Source organism: Symphodus melops (genome assembly GCF_947650265.1).
Source record: "Symphodus melops genome assembly, chromosome: 19".
NCBI classification, from domain to species: Eukaryota; Metazoa; Chordata; class Actinopteri; order Labriformes; family Labridae; genus Symphodus; species Symphodus melops.
This window is the reverse complement of record NC_136709.1, coordinates 12,219,168-12,242,921: the sequence shown is the minus strand read 5'-3', so window position 1 is coordinate 12,242,921 and position 23,754 is coordinate 12,219,168. Positions and strand designations below refer to the sequence as shown.

Genomic DNA, 23,754 nt, shown 5'->3' with positions numbered 1-23,754 from the left:
GAACACGTTTGTGTTTACGTTTGTTGCTAAGCGACGACTGAACGTGGCAACGGGTCGCGCTGAAGCCGATTTGCTAATTTCCTTATTTCAGTTGTAGGCAATTAATGTATGTGTTATCTAATACAACAAAAACCTCTTAAGTTTTTTTTGAGGATGAATAACGTTTGGTTGTTCTTTTTACTCTGTGTGCATGTAGGCTAGATAATACATTGTATTTTGCGGGCTTTTCTGTTGGCAAGGACTTCTTCACCAGTCTCCTCTACTTTACAGGTCGATATAAAATGGCACCAAGCTATGCTTTGCTTGCCAAGGAGGCCATCGTTCTGCTCGATAAGTTCAGTGCAGGCAGACAGTGTTTGGATGACTTCATTGAAGACGCTTCACAGAATCTGCAGGTAGGCCACTGCATATAGGACGAATCAGATCAGTGTCCCGAGGTTGCTTGACACATTTGTAATTATTTGCAGAACATGGACACGCTTCAGAAGATGTTCATACTTGATATCGTTTCTGGGTGTGCCGAGCAGAAGAAGTTATTGGACGCAGCTATCAATGTTTTCTATGACCATGATGGAAAGTGCGTTTCCAGGGGTGATCGCAGCCAGTTTGTCGGTAAATTGAGGAACAAAACTTGTAGGCCACTCCGCCTATTTTATGGAGAGGAAAATTGTCTCATATAGAATTCTTTTTGTCTTTAGTTATCTGTTACCTGGCCATTTTTGCCATTGATGACATTGGACTACAGAGTTTTAGCAAAATCGTCAAATCTCTGGATATCAAGAAGATGCATAAAGTAAAAAAACTCAGTTTCTGACTATAACCTATTTACAGTAGTTGCAATGGACGTTACCAACCATTAAAACACCATTTACTTTGCCTTCTTTCATTCTGTTTGTGTGCAGTTCTTGAATTTCCTCTTTACAAACCTCACCACATGGATACAAGAGGAATGGAATACCATCTACGATGCTGCCTATGTTGAGAAACACTGGATTGGCCCTCTGCTAAGGTTAGATCAGGCAGTTATTTTTAAGGCATTGTGTGTTATTCATCTGTAAGAAAATATAGCATGTGTCTATTTGTCCTTTAGATGGCGCCCTGAGATCAATATTTTCTTGGACCAGCTTTCTCTGAAAATATCTCAAGGGAATCAGATAAAAAAAACCCCGGCTAAAACCACCGAGCCCAAGGAGTTTTCTCTCACCAAACCTAAACCTTTAGCTCTGCCTCTGCCTGAGCTCATACCACAGCAGGAGAAATGCAAACCAGTCAGTCTTATTTAGATAAACAATACTTCCTACAGAGATTGTTGGACAGGTCATCAAGGTGTATAATTTGTTTTGTATGACGTAAATGGATTTTGTTTTATAGGTACCAAATAGCACTTACAGACCTCCTAAAGAGATGCAGATGATAGAGGAAATTAAATGGAAGAACCATCAAAAGACTGAGGTACAATGTCTTCTAACATTATCAGAAAATGGCTAAGAATGAAAAGTTCATTAAAACATATATGTCATGTGATATATATCATATATACATAATATATAACAATCATAGCAAACCAAATCAGATTTTTTTTCTAAATATGTCTGCTAAAGTAGCTAATGACTAGTGTCAAAATAATTGTTATCATTAGTGATTATACCAGCTTAGTCACATGCCTCTGTAATGAAATCTTATGTGTGTGGTTTTTTTTTTTTACAAAGGAACTGCTCTATGAAGCAAATATGAAACAGTTCAGATGTGGGAACATGCAGAAGTCCAAACACACTGAGGTTGCATCTGTTTTCTTTATATTTCTTTAACTATCTACATATTCATTAAAATGGTAAAGAAATTGTTCAAGTGTCTGATGAACCATTGGTTGTTTTGCAGAAAGTAGTGTCTCAGATAAGGGATGATTTTGATTCAAAACTAAAGTTCAACTCATTTAAGTCCTCTCCATCTCCTTCCAGTAAAAAGGTAATATTTTAATATTTTACTCCCCTCATTGGAAAGTTATGATAGCTAGAGAAGTCTAGGAATTTATGAAGGTATCAAATCCCCTGATGTGTGTATATTTGTTTTTTTATTCTGTTCAAGACCAACAATTGGCCCATCAAGCTCAACAGTGCTGCAATCATGAGGCAGGGGGCGTTATTTGACCGTCGGGCTGAAGAGGCGCTGCAAAGGTACAGCAGAGAGTTCATCTGCCATCGTTTTTTAAATTTAAATTAAATATTTAAATTTTTGATCAAAATAAATGATCAGTTAACACGTTTTTCTTCTAAAAAAGTGGTTATACAACTTCATACTGATCCAGTGATACAGTTTATTACCTAATTTAAATGAAGTATAGAGTCTTATGATTGAGAAAAAGGAAATTATATGCCTGAACCTAATTGAATTTGTACTGTATTTGGTAATTGACAGACCACACCCACTCCAATAATGTCCAACCAATCCAAACTTAATTAGTGAAGAAAGATTGGTTTAGCAAAATTGAAAGACCATTCTTGGTTATTTGGTATTATTATTGCGCTTGTTAATTATTTGTTTGTGGATTCAAATGATAAATTAGCACAGTGCATAAATCAGCATATCAGCAATACACATCAAAACTATGTCGGAAGTAATGCATTAGCACAATTTCATCCGTAGTTCTATGGCAGTTATACTTACAAAAAACAACTATTTTTATATATAAAGTATGTATTTATTACATTTAAAATAACAGACCAACATATTCAAATGCAGAATGTGTCCCCATCAGAAGATGAGACAGTTATTCTGAAGGATTGGCAAGTGTTAGGTAACATTAGTTTTAAGGCAGTGAGACATTAATAGCATAGCTGTAGATATACTAGCATGGCTTTTTGTTTTGTTTTAGCATGTCCGTATAATACAATATCTATATATAGTTTCACATTTTGACAAAGGAAAAATCATAAATCCTCAATATAAAGGCTGATTGTCCCCAAAAAGAGTTTTGTGGAACACCAGCTGAGCAGCTGAGGTAAATGAATTACAATGCTTATCCATCCAACTTTAACAAATTCACCACAAAACCTGAACTCATCCGGTTGGAAATGTGTTCTCAGGTCTCTCATGAAAAGATAATAAGCGTTTTCTTGTATCTGTATAACAGAATGGAGCGTCTTGTGGAGGGAGGCTGTGAGCCATCGTCCTTCCTACACTGGCAGAAGGAGATGCGTGAGAAGGATCTTCAGGAGGAGCTGGCCGCTATCGAGCGCAGACATTTAGAGGGACGCATTAGTTATGAAGAGGCAGCCATGGCACGCACACACTTAATGGAACGTAACCAAAAGAATGCTCAGATAAAGAAGGAAGAGGTGTGTAAAGCCAACTCTACAGCTAATAGAAGAATCAATTTGCAGATTGCACAGCGCTTGGACACATGTTACAAGATTAGACAGAATCAGACATAAGCATTTTCTATAAATCCCTTTAGAGAGGTTTTTACAGTTATGCATAAATGTTTCTGTTAATGTTGTTCTGTTGTGTCTAGACTGCTGAGCTGATGAGGAAATACGCTGAGAAAAGGCTGCAAGAGGAAAAAGAAATGAGAGACTTGGTGCAACAAGTAGCAGAAGGCCATAAGAACTCAAAGGCAGCTAAAGAGAGGATACAGAAATTTAAGCAAAGTATAGGTGAGTCTTCACTTTTGGCATCAGGTTTGATGCATGTTTGTCTTTAAGACGATTTGCTCTAATTCTCATCATTTTCATGCACATTTTACAGTGAAAGAAGTCTCTGAGCAAAGTCGAGAGCTCCTTCGCCAGGCTCTAGAGGAGGCACAGGCTGAGCTAAGCAGGAAATTTGAAATCATCTGTGAAATCCGTGCCATTGAATCCCTTCCTCATAATAGAGAAAAGAATTTTGATGACACACAGGTGAGTAAATGGAAGCACAGACGCCAAACGGCGTTTTATTTTGCATTGAGGTTAAATTATTGTCCCTGTTAAGACTGCAGGTCATGACCTGCTGGGAGAGATGTCCCTGTGCGAGCTGAGGGAGCGGCTTACCCTCCTCAAGGAAGCGCAGAAGGCGGAGCAGCAAGAGAAACGGGTGCAAATCCTGGAGGAGAAGCAGAACAAGAAGCAGATGCTGTTGGAGCAGTTAGAAACCATTGAGCTCCACAGGAGAGCATTGGCACAGGCTGCATCCATCAGGTCAGGGACATGTTTGGCTCTGAAGCACATAAATATCACATACGTATTTATGATGAGTTTTGGCATGTTTCAGGAGAGAGGAGAGGAAAAGCAGACTGGGTATTCGGCAGGGAGTCCCTCAGGATGAGACAGTTTTGGCTTTGCAGAGGAAGCTTGAGGACAAACAACAAGAGCGTAAAAGACTGAGGCAAATTAAGAGCCAGAGGGCCAAAACCTCAGAGCAAGGAGCCTCACAGTCTGTTAAAAATACAGACACACACAACAGAGTAAGTATGATATCCAAAACAAAGAAAAACTGAGCTGACATCTCTGAGCTGTAAATAGGTTGTTAGCTCTGTCTGTTTCTCTTAGTGGAGATATTTTTCATGCCATTGGCAGCAAACAATGTTCTCACGCCTCTCTCCATGTCTTGTACTGCCAGAAGGAGAAAAGCTGGGAGGAAGTGGAGCTGATTTTAGAGCGTAATATCCAGATGGAAACTCCTTATGTTGTTCTATGACGGAAGCATTCAAGACTTAAATATGTTTCAACATCCTTTCCATGGCTTCAGTGCTTTATTTAACTCTGTAATAGTTATGTTTGTTGCAAGGCATGTGGCATAATCAGCTTTTCATCTTGCTTATGTTATTCATTTCACACATTTTCTTTAAAATTGCTGGAAAAAGTATTTAAATTCCTAAGTGTTTTATTTCAATGAATAAACTGGTTCATCTTGTCCTGTCTTGAGGCTATCTTTGACACCCAGTGAATAAGATTATCCAGGGTTGTTTATCCCGGACTATGACTGTAGTCTACTTTTTCTACAAGTCCTACTGTAACTGGCACTATGAGATTGTTTTTACATCTCAATAAAACAAATTCCTCCCACCTGCATGAAAAGGGAAGTGAAACTTTAACTTGTGACTTACAAAGTAATGTCCCTTCCCCAAAGCAACGTACATGTTATTTTTGCGGTGTCTTTGTTTTAGTAACAACTAACTGTACAAAATGTCACTCATGATTACTCAGAGGTGATGCACCATTATCATCTGTAAGAAAAACACATCGACCACAAAGCAGAATGCCAAGTACAGCTCAGAATTAATATGCATATAGATTTTATTTTCAGACGTTGCATTTCTACATTTTAAATGGGAATTTTTTGTCCCTATATTAATCCCATGAAATACAAAACAAATGAACAAATGTCTCAAGATGCATAATAGCTCTTTCAAAGCTAAGAATGACTGCCAAAGTCAAAAGTCATCACTATTCTTGAAAATAAAAATCTTTTTAAAACAGGATTCATCATTAGTTTTTTTTTGTTTTGTTTGTTTTTTTTTATTAAAAAATTATCATCTACCCTTGAAGGTGTTCTTTATAGACGTATAAAATACAATTTGATTTGACCCATACAGACGCAGTAGCGCCCCTGCAGGTCGCCCCGTGCAACAACACGTTTGCCTGAATCCAGCCCATTTTTCTCAGTTTTTCCCTCTAAAGCAAAATCACATGATGTGTATTTTGTCATATGATACTGATGAGAGGACCTAATCCCACTTCGACCGAGCGTCACTGACGTCCTCTGTAAAAAACAAGGACAAGTCGACCTCTTGTCAGGGATGAGATGCTGTAGCCGGACACTGTTTGGTGGTAGTACTCGATAATCTGTGGAGGATGGCCCGCCGGGGACTTCTGCCTGCGATATGCGCCGCTTACTTACTAGGTAAGTTGAGCCTTTAATAATGCTAAGAATGCCTAAACATGGCACCCAAAGAGCTAAATAGCGATATAAGTGAGATAAATATGAATAAAATCAGTTTGTTTACAGTAGATAATTGTTAGGCTTTCTATTGATTCCATAAAATTGAATAAAGAAATCTGAATTAACCCTTTCTGTGACTAATTTTAAAATAATCACGTTTATTACAGCCTTGATTTTCTTACGTAGTTGAATTCTTTGTCAACTTTCCCTCAATGAAACAGTCATGTTAATGCAACGTACTGTGTTTTTCTATCTGTCATACTGCTGTAAATGTACGTTATGGTATGTTGTTGTGGTGGTGCTCTAATCTCTTTATAGGGACTTAATCTGCTGACGTTTGAACTCGACCCTTCCAAACTCTCAAGATTACAGCATTTTTTTTCTGCCACTTTAATACAGACTCGTGTCCATAAAAAAAAAAAAAAGTTTGCGAGAGAAATGTTGTCCAGGCCACAGCCGACTGAAGCAGAATAATCACATGACCCATTTTCTGAATAATTGGATCTCACGAGGAGGATGGCTCTTTTTCAAGAAAGCACTTAAGCACATGGCTAATGTGATTACTACCACAATATCGCCTCTGTTTTGCTGTTATGCATAAACTTCCCCCACCTTCTTAGTGGCCAGATAAGTTCAGTGGTCACCTACTACTCTGAGGATATTGTGGAGATAGTTAAGATGTCAAGATAACACAGTTGACTGATGAAGTTTTGCACTCTTCTATGAGGTAACACACTTGGCTGAGGTTCAGCATATAGCCCTTAAAGACAACAACCCAGGAGCATTACTTATTGTGCTTTTGTACGCCATTGTATTTTTTCATAAGGCTGGATCCAGGTTCAGCATGTCTAAAAGTGAGTGAACTCAGAGGGAATCTGCTTAGAAAAGTCCTTGACTAATAGCAACTGCATGAAAATATGAACATGGTTATAAAAGCAATTTCTACATTTGATTTGGAGACAAGAGTGATTAAATTTGACATAAGTTTCCATGTGAAATCACATCACAACAAGATCTACTTTTATATGTATTTTCAGGTGTTGGGGACTATTAAACTAGATGAAGTCAACAGAGACGTTTGCTCAATGTGCATTAGCCAGCTGGTAGTGCAACTGTGTCCACATATGTATATTGATTCAGGTTGATTTTTTGTTTTTTTTTGTTTTACAACTTTTGTTGCGTGAACTAATCAATACAGAAAATATGTTAGATAAGGAAAATGGTGGTCAGTTTGTTTACAACTGTTCAGTTGTAGTCAGATAGTACAAAGTTCAGATTGATAGATGGATAGATACTTTATTGATCCCAAGGGAAATTCAAGGTTTGTTTACAACAACAACAACAACAACATGTTATTGTTTCCTTAAGGACATGGTAGGGTCTAGGTTTATTCAAGAAAAGCATATCAGAATTGTATCTCACGCATACTGATTATTTTTAAGCATTCTTCAGTTGCAAAGTATTTTAGCTACTTCATTCTTTACAACGGTAACTACTTACTAATTTGTTACTCTATAAATACCTTTATTTACCAAGATAGATTCTTCCCTTAGTCTCTTGAATCATTTTTAACCTTTTTCAGTGTGCAGTTATTGGTAGCTTGCAAAGTTTTTTCAAAGTAACTTTTACCTTCACTACTGTGTTCATGCTAAAGTCACAACTCATGTTCAGTGTGTGCAAATATGAGCAAAGAAGCAGAGGCAGGCCGAGTGAACACAGGAGGGCAAAAGTAGAGCTAAAGGTCATAGTTAAAGCCTTTAATCACTGACACTACCAGTTAAAGCCAGGTCATTTTTTATGAAGAAATAGTTGGGACCGAACTCTGTATAAGTCCACTGTCTTTTTCAGGCATGGTGCTGAGCCAGACCACACTCACTCCGGCTGTGATGAACACCACTCTCATCGAGAATGTGACTAGTCTGACTATAACTCCCGTGATCCTCAGCAGCACAACCCCAGGCTGCTTTGCATTCAACACTTCTTCTTGTGAGCCTTGTCCACCAGGATCACAGTACGACAACAGTGAGTCCCTGACCTTGTTGCAAGTCATTAAGACACAGTTTGATTCTGATGAGATACATGACCTGTATTTATTGTACAATCCTGAAAGGTTTAAACTGCTGTGCTAACTATGTTAGTAGACAATAAAGTTGAAGTTAAGACATGGGTCTTTATTCCATCTCAGACACCCTGATGTGTACATGCTGCGCTGACCCCGGGCTGTGTCTTTTTCCTGGAGCATGTCTGCCATGTACAACAGGTTTTTATCAACCACTAGCTGGCCAGCAGCAGTGTCTGCCCTGCAACCGTGGCTTTTACACAAAGTAGGAACACAGATGGTGCTGACAAATACTGAACTTGCTGTTATTTTATACCATATTTGCTGCTTTTTCATTGGTGTCTATTTTACAATATTGCACAGTTTCACTGGAAGTCCTTTATGTCACGCCTGCCCTCCTGGATCCTTCAACAATCATACTGGTGGAGACAGTTGCACAAGTTGCTCACCAGGTGTGTTTTTATTAGCTGTAAACCAAAACTTACAGTACTGTTAGAAATATGCAATTAGTTACTTGTTCTCATACAGTAAAAAAAAAAGTTCCTTGTTATGAGATATTAGATTTGCATGATTAAAATATCTTCACAAGATCAATTATTAAGGCTTGCGAATGAAAACAATTAGTGGAGAGATTTTTTTGTTTGCTGCTTCAGGTTTCTTTTCATCGCAGCAGAGCTCCACTTCATGTTCGCCCTGTGAGCTAGGAACTTTTTGCAAGTAAGTCTCCTTGTTAATGTCACCAGGTTTCTGTTTGTTTTTTTTCTTGTTGTTTGAACCTAGGGGCCAGGAATCACAGTATAAGAATCAGAGTAAAACTTTCAACAATTTCTCTCTGTTTAAAAAAAAAATCATTTATCTATTCAGCCGATCAAACATCACATGCTTTCATTTTTCTATCCCATGGCTCTGCTAGCACACATGCACCCAGACCTACAAGACCAGATGGACAGGCAATGCTTTGACAACCAAGCAGACTGTACAACATTTTTAGTGGCATGCATGACCATGTTTCAGTACATATAAATGAGGTTTATAGTACTTTATATATGTTAATGTACAAAAACGACAATCAGAGCAACTTCCACATATCACAGGGTTTGTTTTTCAATTAAATTCAAAAAACTTTATTTGTCCCTGGGGGGCAATTAAAAGGCACACAGAACAGTAAATGAACGACAGTGCAGGTATACCAAAATTAGACAGAAGAAGAAGATGAAGTGTCGATTAAAAAGTAAAGAGTCAAAGTGTTTCCAAGGTTCATAACACCAGGCTAAGGTTAAGCATAAATAGATGACCAAGATTTTCACATTTAGGAATGAGCATTACTACTATGACTGTTTAAAGGGACAGTCATAGTAGACAGCCACCCTGATATCTTATTTTTGCTGAAAAATGTATAAAATTGTGGTTTTCAAAGCTGTATCAGAGCTTTGTCATACCATGTCTCACTGTTTAAACAAGCTTCAGTAAAATGCTGAGAGCTAAATCAGCTATGACATATTTCAGAACTGCCTCAATGTTAGTTGTGACAGCCATGAAATCAATAGCAAGTTGTCCATGAACAGACAGAAACAAACACATGTTTGTCTCTCTGATAGCTCCTCTGGTTGCCCCCAGTGTGAGAAGTGTCCTGGAGGATCAGAAGCTCTCCAAACCGCCACTCAAGTTTGCACAGCATGTCGGCCAGGTAATGAAACATAATGTTTGTGAGAACAGCAGCTTATAGCAGAAAAATGAATATCTGTCGAGCAGATATGTTCTTTTGAACAGGCATGTACAAGGCTCCACATCAGACTATGTGTCAAATCTGCAACAGCGGCTTCTTCCAGATCCACTGGGGCCAGGAGGGCTGCGATGTGTGTCCAGAGAACCACTACTGCCCTGTGAGCACTGTAGAAACTCACAAATGAAAAAGAAGCTGTTTTTGTTGAGTAAATATCCTGAGCATTTTTGATGACTGAGTGTGTTTTTCATACAGAGTCCAGATGTAAACCCCATTCAGTGTCCAAGCGATGCGTTTTGTCCAGCGGGCAGCTTAGCTCCAGGATACTGTATGGAGACTTTCTTTCGCAAAGTGGGGGACACGTGTGAACTTGCTCCTGTCACTATTGCTCTATTAGTCATAAGCGGAGGAGGTGAGTATAAGTTTTGTAGAAACTGTCAAATACAATCATACTTTCTTTTTCTAAAGTTTTAAAGTACTGCTGTCTCCAGTATCTGTGTGAGCTACGTGGTCATTGCAGCTCGCCTGTATTTGACATCATGTTAAAAGCTTGTCACTTAAAGTTATGCTTTTCAAACTGATTTCCTTTCAAGTGGACAAACTTGCAGCTGCAATGTCACTCTTTGATATGATTTAATTACATGCAAAACATTTCTTTACAATTAGTGTTAATAGCATGTGTTTGATATGGCTTTAGCTCCTTAAAGTTATTAGACATGCCAGTTAGCTTCTTTGGAGAGAGCTTCTTTTTACAGTCATAAAATAAAACGTTGCAAATATGAGAACAGATAAGTATGCAGGGGAACTTCAGAAAACACAGAGGTGCAGTCATCTAGCACGGGCAACTAATGAGATTTCTTCAGCATTATTTAAATTAATAATGGGCATTTTTACCTCAAATTAGATGTCTCATCTTATAAAAGCATAATACATATTTTAAGTATATGCCACATATTGTTCTGTTGCAGTTTTAATGACATATTTTCCTTGAATTGTTGTTTTTTTATTCAATAAATCTTGTGGTCTCACCTGCTCTTCCTCTCTCCCTGCAGTAGCTCTACTCTTCATCATTTTAATGGTAGTACGACGACGGAGAGACACTGACAGAGAGCTGAATGTAGCTCGAGCTCCATTACTACGCAAGGAACGACCTCAGGGTCGATACTACGGGATCCCCTGTGATGCAGAGCCTGTGTATGCTGGCTGGTGAACCAAAGGACATTAAATGAGCTTTTTTAAGTGTAGGACAAACCAACTCTAAATGGATTCTAACAAAAGACAAGAGAACTTATAGCAGAATACTTTTTATTTGGTACGTTTGAATATATTATTGAGAAATGGACATTGACTGTTGTGTGACTCGTTGTTGTTTGACACTGATACATTTGTTCCGCTCAAGACAAGCACTCTACTTTTGTAAACTCGGCTGTTGGATTATGAGAGGTATGTATGCTGGGATGAGTGTCACAACAGGGTAGGAACTTCTCTCTTATGAAAAGCACTTTTTAAAACCGAAAGTAATGGATTTACTTTGCACTCGTGTCTCTGTAGACGTGCGGGTGCTTTTATTAACTCCTGAAACTCCACAGTACAAGAGAAGTGTGAAGTGTGCCATGTGTTTATTTAATATGTTGATTACTGTGCTGTGTCCTCTGTAGTCACATTGGTACATTGGCTTTAATGTTTTTCATCTGCTTTTTTAAAAATTATATTTGTATGTTTTAAAGGAAAATAAATAAAAGTGATTAATTATTACTTACTCTTTGTTCTCATTTCAATCATTTAGGTTGCCAAGTGCATTTCAAACCTCGTTAATATGACAATATTTAACTGATCGAGGAAGTCAGGCTTGAAAGTGTGTAGACATTTATAAAAAAACTGTACATTACTTAGTCTCATATGTGAACATATACATTTGAACTAGTTTAGTTTCCATGTTTTTCTGCACATGTAATTTTTCCATAATACTTTGCATTATCCTAGAAGTAAAATCTCTGTGTTAATCCAATCTGTCATGAAAAATGTACATTTACTAGACTAAAAAGAAATCTACAGGACTGTGGTTCAACATCAGTAAACCATTATTTCCACTTAATGTAAACATCCATGCAAGAGACTGCGACAAATGGCAGATCTCAGATCAGAAAAACAAGTTAAAAAGTTTCAACCATGTAGAAAACAGCTGAAGGAAGTAAGAAACACTGTCTGTTAGGGAAAATGGTAACACTCCAGAAAGTGGACGTCACCAAGATACCAGACAGCATTACAGGAAGAGTAAGAGCTTTGATAATGTAAAAAAAAAGTCTGTGTGAAAATACCCCATGACAATTCAACTTCTACATCCACTTTTTTGTCAGTACGTGCAAAATACTCTTAATATAGAAAGTGAAAGCACTGATCAGCAGATCATTAGAGAAGGCCTTTAAGAAGTTTATGAGGATTTTTATTCATAATGATTGTTGATTGATGCATTGTCAAAGAAGTGTTTTAAAATTGCAACTGGAGAACAGGAGCCATTTTTCTATTCCCATTTTCTAATGGATAATATAAAATAGACCTAATCACTGTTATAGCCTGTAATAGGCGGTTTTATTTGAAATATACATGGGCCTATGCTTAGGCCTTCTAATCAAATAGATCACATTTTCTTTCTACAATTTGCTCCATGAGAGCTAAGAAGACGAAAACTGTATCCATGAAAAAGACATATAGGTAATGGACAGGCAGCAAAAGAATGTGCTTTCTATCTTTTTTTCCAAGATCATTTTTATATTTTTCTTATTTTTTTCTATTATTATTTTAAAATGTATTATATTTATTCTTTTGGGAAGACACAAAAAGACTTTCGCATGGAGATACAGGTCCAGTTGCGGTTACTAGGTGGCGGTGTTGGATTTGCGACTAAAATCAGAACGGTCCACGCAGGATTCCGTACTTACGTCAACATTCAGAAAGAAACATGGCGGCCGCCCTGGCAAGGAGAGTGTCCGGTGTGTACCAACAGATTTATATTCAAACATTTATAGTTCACGGTGTTAACTTTTGTTTAAGGATTTTATCTTTGATTTAATGCTCGGAGAAAGTCCATTTTTAAAGAAGGCACATTAACTATAACTAGCAGTGCTGCTGTTTGCTCTTCAGTGTCTCCTCTTGTGTGTTTGAATGTTGCTCTTGTGTCTGACAGGGCTGCTGAGGCCGCTGTCTGTCTCTCTACGTGCTAAGACACCACAGGTCTGTCAGCTCTCCTGCCTCCAGCCTCTCGCCAGCTCTGTCGCAGCCGCCGGCTGCGCCCCTCTGCGGGTTGCAGCGTGTCATACACCCCGCTATAACATCCTTCAAAGGTACACAGACCAAGGAGAACTGTTGCCACGTTATTTATTTATGTATTTATTCAACAGTGGTCATTGTAACTGCCTGGTGTAAAGCTAAATATCAAGACACGTGTCTCATCATGTGTTATCTAGCTCAAGGGCAGATTGGGATAATCTGGCACTTCACCAACCAACAAGGTGCATCAAGAGTGAAAAGATTTAAAGAAATCAAAAAGCTCCAGCAACACAAGAGCATCTTTATGAACAAATGTATTGTTAATGAAGCTGAAACTACAAGTGTTGCTTGAGCTTTTTGAGTGGAAAGAAGCTTCTACATCAGCACATTAATGCCCTGGATGTTAGGAAATGTGATGCGATAAGCAATCATCGTCATAATGTGACTTTTCAGTGTTTGGTTTTTCACATTTATACTGGCATGTAATTCTTATTATTCATATTTACAGCCTATGAGGATGAGCATCAGACCACAGGAAAAAAACAAACAATATAACTAGTGAACTCTATTTTAAGATAGATATTTTATTGATCCTGAGGGAAATTCAACTTGGAAGAAGAAAAAAATCTATAGAACCTGTAAGTAAATGGTGGTGCCTGTTCTCTTCTGTGTCCTTGCAGGGTATCTTCACTTTTGCCCAGTCTGACTCAACAACCAATCAGAAGCCTCACATACTACAGTGTAAAGAAGGGCAAAAGGAAGTCTGTAAAATCTGTGCCAGATCGGTTTATGAGGCTTCATTGCGGCCTTTGGATCAGACGCAAGGTACGGGTCTTAAAACGTGAACTTCAGTGTGCGTCTCTTCAAGCCTTAAAAGTGTGTTAACCATCAAACTTGTTGTCATTGGGTATTAACAGGCTGGATACAAGAAGAAACTGTGGAAGAAGAAACCTGCCAGACGAAAGCGCCTGAGGGAGCATGTATTCTGTAACAAAACACAGAGCAAGCTTTTGGATAAAATGACAACCTCTTTTTGGAAACGGAGGAACTGGTATGTGGATGATCCATACCAGAAGTACCATGACAGGGTCAACCTAAAAGTTTGATATGCTGTTTCATGGTGGCGAGATCTTGTTTTGTTTGGCTGTAATGTAATAAAGTTATAATACATGAACAAAATAAGTCTCTTGTGTGTTTTAGATGATCTTTGAAATAATAAGAGAAACTGTGAACGTTTTGTTTCATATTTTAATGTCTGTAAATCGATTTGAAACATAAATATTTAAACAAGAAATCGATAGCCATCACTCATGACGTAATCAGTTAACGCTTTTTTTTTAATTTGACAATCACATCAAAATTTTAGTCATGTGGCATTCTGGCCTGCCAGAACAAAATCTGTAAGAATATTTAAGTGAAGTTGTCTCCTCATGAATGAGTGAAAGTGGCTTATTTATCAATCAATAAGATGTTATTCATATATATATGTAAAGCAGACGTGTACTGTCTTAGCTTTTATATAATTTCTACAAAGCAACTGAAAATGACAAAATGGTATTATTCACCATGTCGAGACTAACAACCTTTCACAAAATCAATCCAGAAATCTGATCATTCAAATAAACAAACTTCATGCAATGATGAGTTTATCAGTCTATGCACAAGTATACAAATCAGCTACTTTATCTGTTTTAGTTGACAAATTGTTATTTTTTAATAGAAGGGTATCCCCTCCAACACTAACACTGACACTACTAACGCTGAAATACATCATCTGATTTTGCCTGTGTAGATTTTATTCACCATTAATCCATCAACAGGACATTTTGTGTGCATAACAAGTGTATCTACAACATCAAAGTGAATGACGTGTAAATAAAACAGTTGTACCTGAGAAGCTTTTGTTCCAAACTTCAAGTCACTGCTAATGATGCAGATACAGTGATGAAAGTTATAAATTGACTGCGCAAGTTCACTTATGAACAACCGGCACAGTTATACTTTGTTAAATGATTCAGGCTCAGTGAATAAAAAACAGGATGAGAAAACATGTCACGCAAGCTTAAGTTAAATTGGAGTTTGTAAACCTGCAAACTAATAAAGTTAAATAAAATTGATTCCAAAAAAAAATATAGAAGAAGGTACAGTAAGATAGATGTGTTAAGTGTTGCACAATAACAGCAGAGCATTACACAGTGACTTTAGACATGGAAGAAAAAACATGTTCACACACAGTAAATATATGCTCATGTTATATTCTCTCTCTGCTACAGCTCAAAGTGACTTGTCTCTCTAAATTGGCCTTTAAATGACGGCAAATTGTCATTGAAATGACGAAGCGTGTATATAAACTCAAAAGTAGATTGTCAAAAACAGTCTGCACTATTGAGAGAACCTCTTGTCGTAGTGACTTTTTCTGTTTACCTGTAATACAGTGCAATTACTTAGCAGTCTCAGAAGTTAATACTTCTTTACCATAGAAGAAATAAGAATTAAATAATCATATATTTTGATAAAATTCAGCTACTGGTTTTCTATTAGTGTTTCATGTGATAAGATTTTTGGCCATTTCATAGTCATGTAACTGCAGGCAGTCACACAGCAAAAGATTCTAAACATTGTGCAAAAATGACTTTGCACTATGTTAGAAACATTTTTATCTCACAGGGACCCATTTAAACCTTTTTAAGGCTTCATCAGATAATTAAAGGACAGAATTTCTTCTGTTGCTACCGTCTAGTGTCTAACCTTTTATCACAGGTCGTCTCATTTTAGAACATGTTTTTGAGCCATTGATTGATTTCTCAATACATTGATGCAATAATCAAATAGTAGCCTACAGTAATTGGCTTAGTAGCTGTTCCTCTGTTACAGATTGAATAAGGGTAAACGCAGCCACCTTTTCTTTTGATCCTTGGCATTCTACACATTCTCTAACAGTGACCATGTCACTCTCAATGCCAGCCATAGTTTTCAGTGACAGTACATTCTGTTTTATAAACAGACGACTAATGACGGGGTAGACACACATGCAAATGCCTACCAAGACCTGATATATAAAAACAATCAAATCAGAAAGATGAAGTACACACAAACTATACATAAATACATAATCATTAACCCACAAACTCAAAATGTCTATCAGCATGGAGCCCATTCACTCGTTTTATCTCAGGGTCACATATCAAATCATGAGAGACAAGCTTTATATTTAATATAGAGGGGTCATGATAGGTCACTTTGGTAATACCTTATTCCAAAGCAAGGCTGCTTCAGTCATGTAGCTTTTGGCCATTCAGTATTTTCACGTCTTGCAGCAAAGGCAGCTGGAAGAGTCTCTAGGAGTTTCACATGGCTTCATTGTTCGAGGAAAGAGCACTCCGGGATCTTGTGAGAGGCCTTAAGACTCTAAGAGGTGGCTGAAAGGAAGGACAGATGAGGACGACAGCAAAAAAGGAAGATGGAGTTTAGTTGTCTTATAGCCACAATGAGTTTAACAATATCAACATGACTGCCATTTCTCTGGATATTTATTTTGTCAACAAGTCCCAAGGTACAATCAAAATGTCTGTCAGAGCCCAAAGCCCATTTAGTTCCTACTGAGGACATCTTTAAATGAAGGTAAGAATATATCACTGATTTTACAAAGGGAGTCAATCATTTCCTGAAACAGTTGGGCACTGTGGGTTTTTTTTTTTTTTTTTTTTTTTTAAATATTGCCGGTGGAAACAGTGTTAGTTATGGAACTGTTTTCATTTAGTATGCGTGTGACTATCCACAGCAGTGGCATGCTATACCTGGGAAAAAGTTACATAAACTACAGTGCTCATATTTAATTCAATACAGGAGTTTGTCTCCCAGTGTAACAGTAAATCTGAAATATGAAAAGATAGGATTTTATTTTCTTGTGATTTGTTGACAATGAGAATAAGAAAGACATTTTGTTGAGCATCAGCATACTAAACACACGGGTATTAATGAATTCCCATAATGCAGAACCAGAGCAAAACATGACATAAAAATTAGACGTTATTATCAAGGGAGAAAAAAACTGAAAGACAATCCAATTCCGAACATCAACCATTACGGACATCTCCCATGCCACATTTTCAAACATGTCAGCTACTGTAAATACCAAAGCAGCATCACATATTCAGTTCAGCTAACAATGAATCTACTTAAGTTAATACATGATTCAGCTTCATCAGTGTAGAAATCTTTACAGCAGTCAGCATTTCTACACTTGCATTGCATCTGAACCATAATGATTTGTTTAAGTACACAGTGGTAGACATTAGTAAATGGGTGAGCAGATCACCACTCTCAAGGGGACTTTTAGAGTCAGGCAGCAGCTGAGACAGCCGTGTGTGAGGCGGTGTACCTCTGGAGCCTTCCTCTTAATCAGCCTAAGCTGCGGAGAGCTTAAACCCGCCTGCCCCCCTCTCCCCACCTCCCCAGGTTGCTCTGGAGCTGGAGAAGGAGAAGGAGGTGGAGAGGGCGTAGAGGGTGGCGAGGACTGGGGTGTCAGGGAGGGCGTAATGGGAGTGTACTCAGACTCAGAAGGTGTAGTGGTCTGTGACAGCGAGCCCTTGGAGTCCCATTGGTCCAGCCCCAACATCTCATAGTCAGTCATGTCAAAATCCTTTTCTGTACCATGAAAAAGGTCAACGGAGGTAATAAACAATGTCAAAATCTTGTGTTTGGTCTATTGAATTGAAAGAAAAATAATTGACATGTTGATGCTTTGAAGCGACCACTTTGTTTGGGATTTTGAAGGTTTTTATCATAATGCTTTATAACAGACCACAAAACAGAGGAGAGATAGGAAGTTATTTTAAGCACGAGCCAATTTGTGTGCAGAGAAACCGGCTGACAAGTCTTTAAAAATTAAGCCCATCTGTTTTTCTGCACAATTACGTCAGCTGGTTATGTTATGTAATATGATGTCAGCAGAAAGCAAAAGTATATGTGTCAACATTGTTCAAACTGGGTTTTTAAAATGTCACTAGAGTAACAAAGTGTCTGATATGATCATGAGACCTCCATTATTGTTCTTTATTAAAAAAGATCAGTGAGCTGCATAGTTTCTCTGCTTAGTATATTTCTCTTAACCATGAACATATGCACTTTAGTTAATCTGGAGTCCATCATGAAACAGCCAGCTGCCATAAATACTTGAACTACACGTGTTAATCTGCAGCAGAAATTCATTTTTTATGTTTATACACATTTCCTCAAAAAAAGTGCCACTGCAGATCATCCCTGCATATTCAGAGATGTGATAACCTGCTTTTTAGGATTTATGTTATCGATGTAAAGCAATGTGTTCTAGGCTGAGAGCGACAACATAGGCCGGGTGTGGAAGATTTTAGAAGCAGACTCAAACATGCAACTTTATCAATTGGATCTGTTATCAGAAATAAAAGTGATGAATTATGCTGCGTGGTAAATGTTCACTGTTCTTTAACAAAATAATTATAATAATGACAATTTAACACTTGTCCTTGAATAAATCAAATCCATAAATAATTGAACCATTAAAAGGTAGTAGCCTTGTATAGAATATACTCAGAAGGAATCTCAATTCCTTGTTTAATGAAACAAGAAGTGGTACAGATGTTTCAATCCAATGAACTAGTCTACTAAAAATCAGCTGAGAAAAAAACCCAGATAATAACAAACAACAACTGTTTTCACATGATGTTACATGGGGGAACAAATCCCCCCAGCTACACGTGAATTATATCACAGGATAGTTTGCCTGGCAGACCCCTGAGGCTCGGCCTGCTCCAAACAGGAAGGAAAGACTAAAGTTAGGGGGCCACTCAGGAAAGCAGGGGTACGAAACAATATCTGTCAGCTTAAACAAGCTTGAACAGGAAGACTGTAATCTACATCACGATTAGATTAAAACTAACAAACAGGGCACTTCTGTAGCATCACAATGGTTTTGTTACAGCTTATATTTTTCTCGTCAAACAAACATTATGTTACACCTTTTTGTAGGTTTTATCAAAAAATAAAAAAATAAAAAATTTCCAATCCAAAAAATCCAAACGAATTTTCATTCGTTACGTTATGGTAAACTTGCTGAATTATGTCAGTTTCTATAAAGACTTTTGAGTTCATGCACAGTACAGAGAGAAATCTGCTCACCCTTGTTGTAGCTCTCTGACTTGCTGCGCATCATAGATCTGGTCCGATGCTGTCCTGCTGCTGCTGCAGGCTGCTTGGTGCCGGGGGCTGCGTTAACAGACTCTTCCTGATAGGAAGCCAGATCCTGCATGCTGAAACTCCTCAGTCTGTCTGACAGAACACCTTGGCTCTAGAACGAGGAACAGTGGGCATTCGTTTAGACATTTAGCTTGTGACAGGAAAATGGATGAATATACTTCAGCAGTTATGTCGGAAATTTAACTGCTGGACTGCTTTTGCTGTAATGCATCTCACTCATTAAAACACTATAGAGCACTTCTATGAAATCAATACAGCTTTTAGACTTTTCAGAAATTGATTTTGAAACCTCCTAAATTCTAATCGTTTCTTTTAAATAATCTGACATTATCAATAGAAATATTTCCCTTCAGAAAATATTATTGGCATTGAATTGAGCCAATTGTGTTCTTGCCATTGTCTTGAGGTCGTAAAAGACAGTTTTTTTCAAACTTTACAATAGGCTATTGGATCAATAAAAAAATATTTGCAAACAACATAACAGGCTTGAAGCCTTAAACACTAACCCTTTACTGCACCCCCATGTTAATACAAAGCAAATATACAGTCGGCATTACCTTTGTTGCTGCCATGACTGCTGCCGTGGCTGCAACATTCAGCCCTTTTCTCCCAAAATGCACCAGTGTGTCATAGCTTTTGTCCTTCGCTTGGCAGATATACTCATCAATGTCCTGAAAAAGGTACACACATTTTTTTAAACATTGCTCCCATTAATTTCAAACTCATTTTGTTCTGATAGTTCTCCTGGCTACAGCTTGATTGAATTCTGCTGTAGACCTCACCTAAAACACCCATGTGTTTTCTGAGTCAGAAAGAGGAAAAAGGAAAGGAAAAATGCAGGAACACCATGACATTTCCTGTACTCTGTCCTGCAGACACATCTTTAACTGCTAAAGTGGAAAAGTGAATTGGCACAAAGGACTTTCTGTTCTCCAATATAGCAGTGAATACTATTAGTAAAAAAACAAACAAAAAAACCCCTCTTAACTGAAACTGGATAATTCTACCCGAAACGTTCCTTGAACTGTGCCGGTGCAAGAAAGTTTCACCTTTTCTTTTGAGGAAAGCGTGGGATGAACAAACTTCCTGTATAGCACACTGGAGCCTTTGGTGTAAGGAGACAGCAGCCACACAACAAAGGCTATCTTCAGTTCATAGTAGAAAGGAACCCTGCAATAAAGATGCCAAATAATGAAACCAGGACAACAAAGCATAAAAAACACAGCCTTTACTTATCAGTGAGAGCTCATTATGTTACATAAAGACAATAGAGAAAAAGAGGTCAACTGTTTTCCATCAAGGGTCTGTATAATAATTAACATTAGATGTCAGAGATTACTTACCAACAAAGAAACATATCTGTAAATACTTCCACAGCAGTAAATAGGGCAAATATAATCCAGTACATCATCCATTTCACCTACAATAAAATGGAATGGAAAGAGTTCAAGTTAACAAATTATACAAAAACATTTGTGAGGAATAAACATGGTATAATTTCACATCTGAAAGTAACGGTGATATACTCACATATTCCTTTACATCTTTTGACTTCACAGCTTTATAAGAGGAGTATGCAGGATAGAGTGTACCAAATACAAGTCTACAAGACACAAAATATGATCATCAGCCTCCAAGAATGAAATATGTCTCAATGCAGTCAAACTGATATTAAATGTACATGAAATTAGATCATGCAAAAGTATTTAATAACAATAAGAAAAAGGATATTTCTAATTATTCATGTTGGAAAATCTACTTTAAATCCAAGAAAAGTGTCTTCAGATTATTTCATGTTCAGTTCATTTACACTATACACGATGAATTTCTGTCCATGGGCCGTCTGTCTGGGCAGCATTCTTCAATAAACAAATTGTTAGTGACAGGCAGTGTCAGGTGAGATCAGTATTGGAAAAAACAACCCAGAAGGTGCAACAGCTTTTCTTTCCAGAAAAAATAAATCATTGAAATCGGACCTTGCCCTGACTTATTTAGCAAAACAGCCTGTCCATTTGGTTAAACGCCCATAAAAAGAGCTAAACATAGAATCCATGTGTTTTCTTTAGATTTGGGTTGAGGGTGTATGTATACACCTGTGCTGTTGGCTGGGTGTCCGGACTGAGAAAGGGCCCTGTTGAAGTGCTTCAGCCGGGCAACAGCTGTGAGTGCGACCTGATCAAATTACTGACCCACATCATGTTGCACCTCTAACTCATGCTCTAACAGAGTTTAGAGACACAAGGACACTAAAAATATCATCAGCTAACCCTTCACTTCAACATTGGGCGAAAGATGGCCCGTATACAAATTTTACTGCATAAACTGTAGAAGACAGACCATGTATATCATTTAATTGCCTCACTATTTAGAGGTTGGCCCTGCTGTGTTGACACGAAACGCAAGGCAATGGCGCTGATTCATACTTAGTGCAAGTAAAAATAGCCATAACTTACAGTAATAAATGCTGTCCTATTTTCACATTTCATTTTAATTCCGAGCAAGAAAGAATAAATGCATACGTGCTTTAATACATGACTAACTCTTGTATTGTAACCCGAGAAGGCTGACCCATCCCTTTTGTTTTTTTTTTTCAATCTGGGACATCAACAGAGCATATAGCTCCTCTCCTGTTCTGTTACCTCGCCTCACTGTGACATTTAGCTTTGTGGCAGTAAAAGACGCCTCTGAATCTTGAAACTAACTCACATGATCATTTCATGTAAAATGAGAGATGATTCAGTCAATCACGTCACCTCTTTGTCTGAAATAAAAAAAAAGCCACTTGAAATACAAAGAGTGTATGGCTGTAGAGCGTTCAGGAACACGGCAGGTCCACACAGGCCTTACTCAGCGTTTATTCTGTTACAGTTAAGTGCAGTTTTAAGGAATGCAGATTATTTTACAAAAAATTAATAAACCAACATCTGCTCTGCTTCGACACTGACGTCTGTTTTCGATCCAATATCAGAACAATTGCAGCGGCATGCGGGGTAAAGCGTCTCCGCTCCTTCACCGTCAATGAGCGGCACAAAAACCCCGCACTAATCGCTATAAATAATAAATCTATATGTAAGGGATCATATGCATAGAAATAATAAAAATGACTTACACCACAAGTCTAGAGATGATCCAGGAGACCATTGCGCTGGAAGACGACAGGACGCGCTGTCTGTAGGGAGGAGTTTCCTCCAGTAGATGACAGGCGCGTCCAGGCGGCAGCGTGTGGACGCACACAGGAGGCAACGTGATGCGCGATAAACAGTGAGGGGAGGATGACTCGTATCCATAGATGGCAGTGTTGCATTGCTCAGACAACAAAGATACACAGCATGCAGAAGTGGTAAAGCAGAGTCCATGTTTAGACGTGATAAGAAGACTGGATTCCCTGATTTACAGGGTGGACTTGGAGTGAAGTATCTGCTGCATGGACAGTTTAAATAGAGTTTTTTGAGTTCACATTTAACTCATGTAACTAGAGGCATTAAGAGGCCGACTTACCCATATAAAAAGAGACAGCACTGAAATGATCACTTTCACCAGGTCTTGTTTTCTTTTCTTTCAAAACTTAACTCAACTTTAATTAGAAAGTCACACCATTTGAGCTTAATAGCATGTTTATGTTAACAATAGTAATAACTTTGTCTGCGTAAAATAAGTTGTTTTCTATAGTAAATAGTTGAATGTGTCTCAAACCTACTGTAAACCTACTTGACTTTGATTTACTTCATCATAAACAGTCCTACATCCCAAAACGTTCAGTTACTGTGGTACAAAGAAGAAAGACAGAACATCCTCACACCAGAGATGTAAATTAAAAAGGCTTTTTAAAGGCCAAATACTTAAAGAGTATTATGAAATAAATTGGCTAATTATTCCATTTATGAATTTACTAATCAGTACATCACATACAAAGTGAATTTTGGGGAGTTTGAGGCCCCTGGTACATGTGTCTAGTTAGCTTAATACACCTTAATTTTGTCATGTAATGGGGAAAAGTACAGTAAGTTGTTTAAAGTGCCATGATGACATATAGTCCATGTTTGTTTAACAAGGTCTTAGCTATCATGTTGATAAGAAACAACAAGTTTATACCTCTGAAACTTGCTCTCAATAAAAAATAGCCACATCTGAGAAGCCATCTAATGTTTGCAATAATTTGACTTGAAAAGATCTATTAGCTCCAACAGCTGAGTTTAGTCCCCATTTTCTTTTGGAGCATTGAAGGAAACATTGTTGACAAAAAAAGTCAAGTACATTATTGAATCTGGTCTCAAAACCTGCTCCATTAGTGCTAGATTACCTTAGCTTTGTTTTGACTCTCCATGGCCTACATACTGAAGCCAGAGAACAAAGGCAAGGTTGAAAAGCTGTGGAGAGGGCTGTGGCTGGTAGAAATCTAATCCTTTTGTCCATTTTGAAGCCAGGGAGGGGCTTTCAAAAACAAGGCCCAACAAGAACATTTCCAAAATGCAGCCACATGAACCTTTACAATTCTTCCTTCATCAAGTAAGAAAAAAATAAAACAAAATAAAATCAGTCTACTTCCTTTAAC

The 23,754-nt window shown here is 37.8% G+C and overlaps 4 protein-coding genes across 6 annotated transcripts; 3 read left to right on the top strand and 1 right to left on the bottom strand.

The window, feature by feature from the left end:
• Window positions 1-13: 13 nt before the first annotated feature.
• On the top strand, window positions 14-4,890 carry cfap99 (cilia and flagella associated protein 99). The gene is made up of 16 exons (XM_079370031.1): window positions 14-106; window positions 271-395; window positions 468-612; window positions 699-793; window positions 903-1,009; window positions 1,091-1,268; window positions 1,372-1,452; window positions 1,710-1,778; window positions 1,879-1,965; window positions 2,086-2,174; window positions 3,131-3,335; window positions 3,512-3,653; window positions 3,745-3,896; window positions 3,970-4,175; window positions 4,249-4,441; window positions 4,597-4,890. The coding sequence occupies exons 2-16, from the start codon at window positions 282-284 to the stop codon at window positions 4,672-4,674; spliced, it is 1,941 nt and encodes a 646-aa protein (XP_079226157.1). The 5' UTR covers window positions 14-106; window positions 271-281; the 3' UTR covers window positions 4,675-4,890.
• A 90-nt stretch (window positions 4,891-4,980) lies between these two features.
• Window positions 4,981-11,456, top strand: LOC306840619 (uncharacterized protein). Of its 2 annotated transcripts, none has more exons than XM_079370033.1 (9): window positions 4,981-5,880; window positions 7,768-7,941; window positions 8,105-8,243; window positions 8,342-8,430; window positions 8,632-8,695; window positions 9,577-9,665; window positions 9,749-9,861; window positions 9,957-10,113; window positions 10,757-11,456. In XM_079370033.1, the coding sequence occupies exons 1-9, from the start codon at window positions 5,832-5,834 to the stop codon at window positions 10,909-10,911; spliced, it is 1,029 nt and encodes a 342-aa protein (XP_079226159.1). In that variant the 5' UTR covers window positions 4,981-5,831; the 3' UTR covers window positions 10,912-11,456. The 2 variants fall into 2 exon arrangements, with proteins under 2 accessions (XP_079226159.1, XP_079226158.1); XM_079370032.1 differs by having other exon boundaries at window positions 10,754-11,456.
• Window positions 11,457-12,586: 1,130 nt separating this feature from the next.
• On the top strand, window positions 12,587-14,150 carry mrpl35 (mitochondrial ribosomal protein L35). Its single transcript, XM_079369618.1, has 4 exons — window positions 12,587-12,691; window positions 12,886-13,042; window positions 13,649-13,793; window positions 13,886-14,150. Exons 1-4 carry the CDS (start codon window positions 12,661-12,663, stop codon window positions 14,072-14,074), a joined length of 522 nt encoding a protein of 173 aa, XP_079225744.1. The 5' UTR covers window positions 12,587-12,660; the 3' UTR covers window positions 14,075-14,150.
• Window positions 14,151-14,284: 134 nt separating this feature from the next.
• reep1 (receptor accessory protein 1) lies at window positions 14,285-22,772 on the bottom strand. Of its 2 annotated transcripts, XM_079369616.1 has the most exons (8): window positions 22,312-22,772; window positions 20,733-20,805; window positions 20,546-20,622; window positions 20,252-20,372; window positions 19,760-19,873; window positions 19,125-19,293; window positions 17,350-17,615; window positions 14,285-16,387 (listed from the first exon to the last, which is right to left on the bottom strand). In XM_079369616.1, exons 1-8 carry the CDS (start codon window positions 22,341-22,343, stop codon window positions 16,316-16,318), a joined length of 924 nt encoding a protein of 307 aa, XP_079225742.1. In that variant the 5' UTR covers window positions 22,344-22,772; the 3' UTR covers window positions 14,285-16,315. The 2 variants fall into 2 exon arrangements, with proteins under 2 accessions (XP_079225742.1, XP_079225743.1); XM_079369617.1 differs by lacking the exon at window positions 17,350-17,615 and having other exon boundaries at window positions 22,312-22,759.
• Window positions 22,773-23,754: the final 982 nt, after the last annotated feature.

What these genes read in the sequence shown, in the direction of transcription:
- mrpl35 (XM_079369618.1), top strand. Translation starts at nt 12,661, where the DNA reads ATGGCGGCCGCCCTGGCAAGGAGAGTGTCCG. An exon ending in CCTGGCAAGGAGAGTGTCCG is followed by an intron (nt 12,692 to 12,885) that starts GTGTGTACCAAC and finishes TGTGTCTGACAG; the next exon opens with GGCTGCTGAGGCCGCTGTCT. An exon ending in CGCTATAACATCCTTCAAAG is followed by an intron (nt 13,043 to 13,648) that starts GTACACAGACCA and finishes GTGTCCTTGCAG; the next exon opens with GGTATCTTCACTTTTGCCCA.
- cfap99 (XM_079370031.1), top strand. Translation starts at nt 282, where the DNA reads ATGGCACCAAGCTATGCTTTGCTTGCCAAGGAGGCCATCGTTCTGCTC. An exon ending in ATATCAAGAAGATGCATAAA is followed by an intron (nt 794 to 902) that starts GTAAAAAAACTC and finishes GTTTGTGTGCAG; the next exon opens with TTCTTGAATTTCCTCTTTAC. An exon ending in AGAAGTCCAAACACACTGAG is followed by an intron (nt 1,779 to 1,878) that starts GTTGCATCTGTT and finishes GTTGTTTTGCAG; the next exon opens with AAAGTAGTGTCTCAGATAAG.
- LOC306840619 (XM_079370032.1), top strand. Translation starts at nt 5,832, where the DNA reads ATGGCCCGCCGGGGACTTCTGCCTGCGATATGCGCCGCTTACTTACTA. An exon ending in AGGATCACAGTACGACAACA is followed by an intron (nt 7,942 to 8,104) that starts GTGAGTCCCTGA and finishes ATTCCATCTCAG; the next exon opens with ACACCCTGATGTGTACATGC. An exon ending in GAGCTAGGAACTTTTTGCAA is followed by an intron (nt 8,696 to 9,576) that starts GTAAGTCTCCTT and finishes TCTCTCTGATAG; the next exon opens with CTCCTCTGGTTGCCCCCAGT.
- reep1 (XM_079369616.1), bottom strand. Translation starts at nt 22,343, where the DNA reads ATGGTCTCCTGGATCATCTCTAGACTTGTGGT. An exon ending in CAGTCATGGCAGCAACAAAG is followed by an intron (nt 19,294 to 19,759) that starts GTAATGCCGACT and finishes TCCTCGTTCTAG; the next exon opens with AGCCAAGGTGTTCTGTCAGA. An exon ending in TTAAGAGGAAGGCTCCAGAG is followed by an intron (nt 16,388 to 17,349) that starts GTACACCGCCTC and finishes CCTTCCTTTCAG; the next exon opens with CCACCTCTTAGAGTCTTAAG.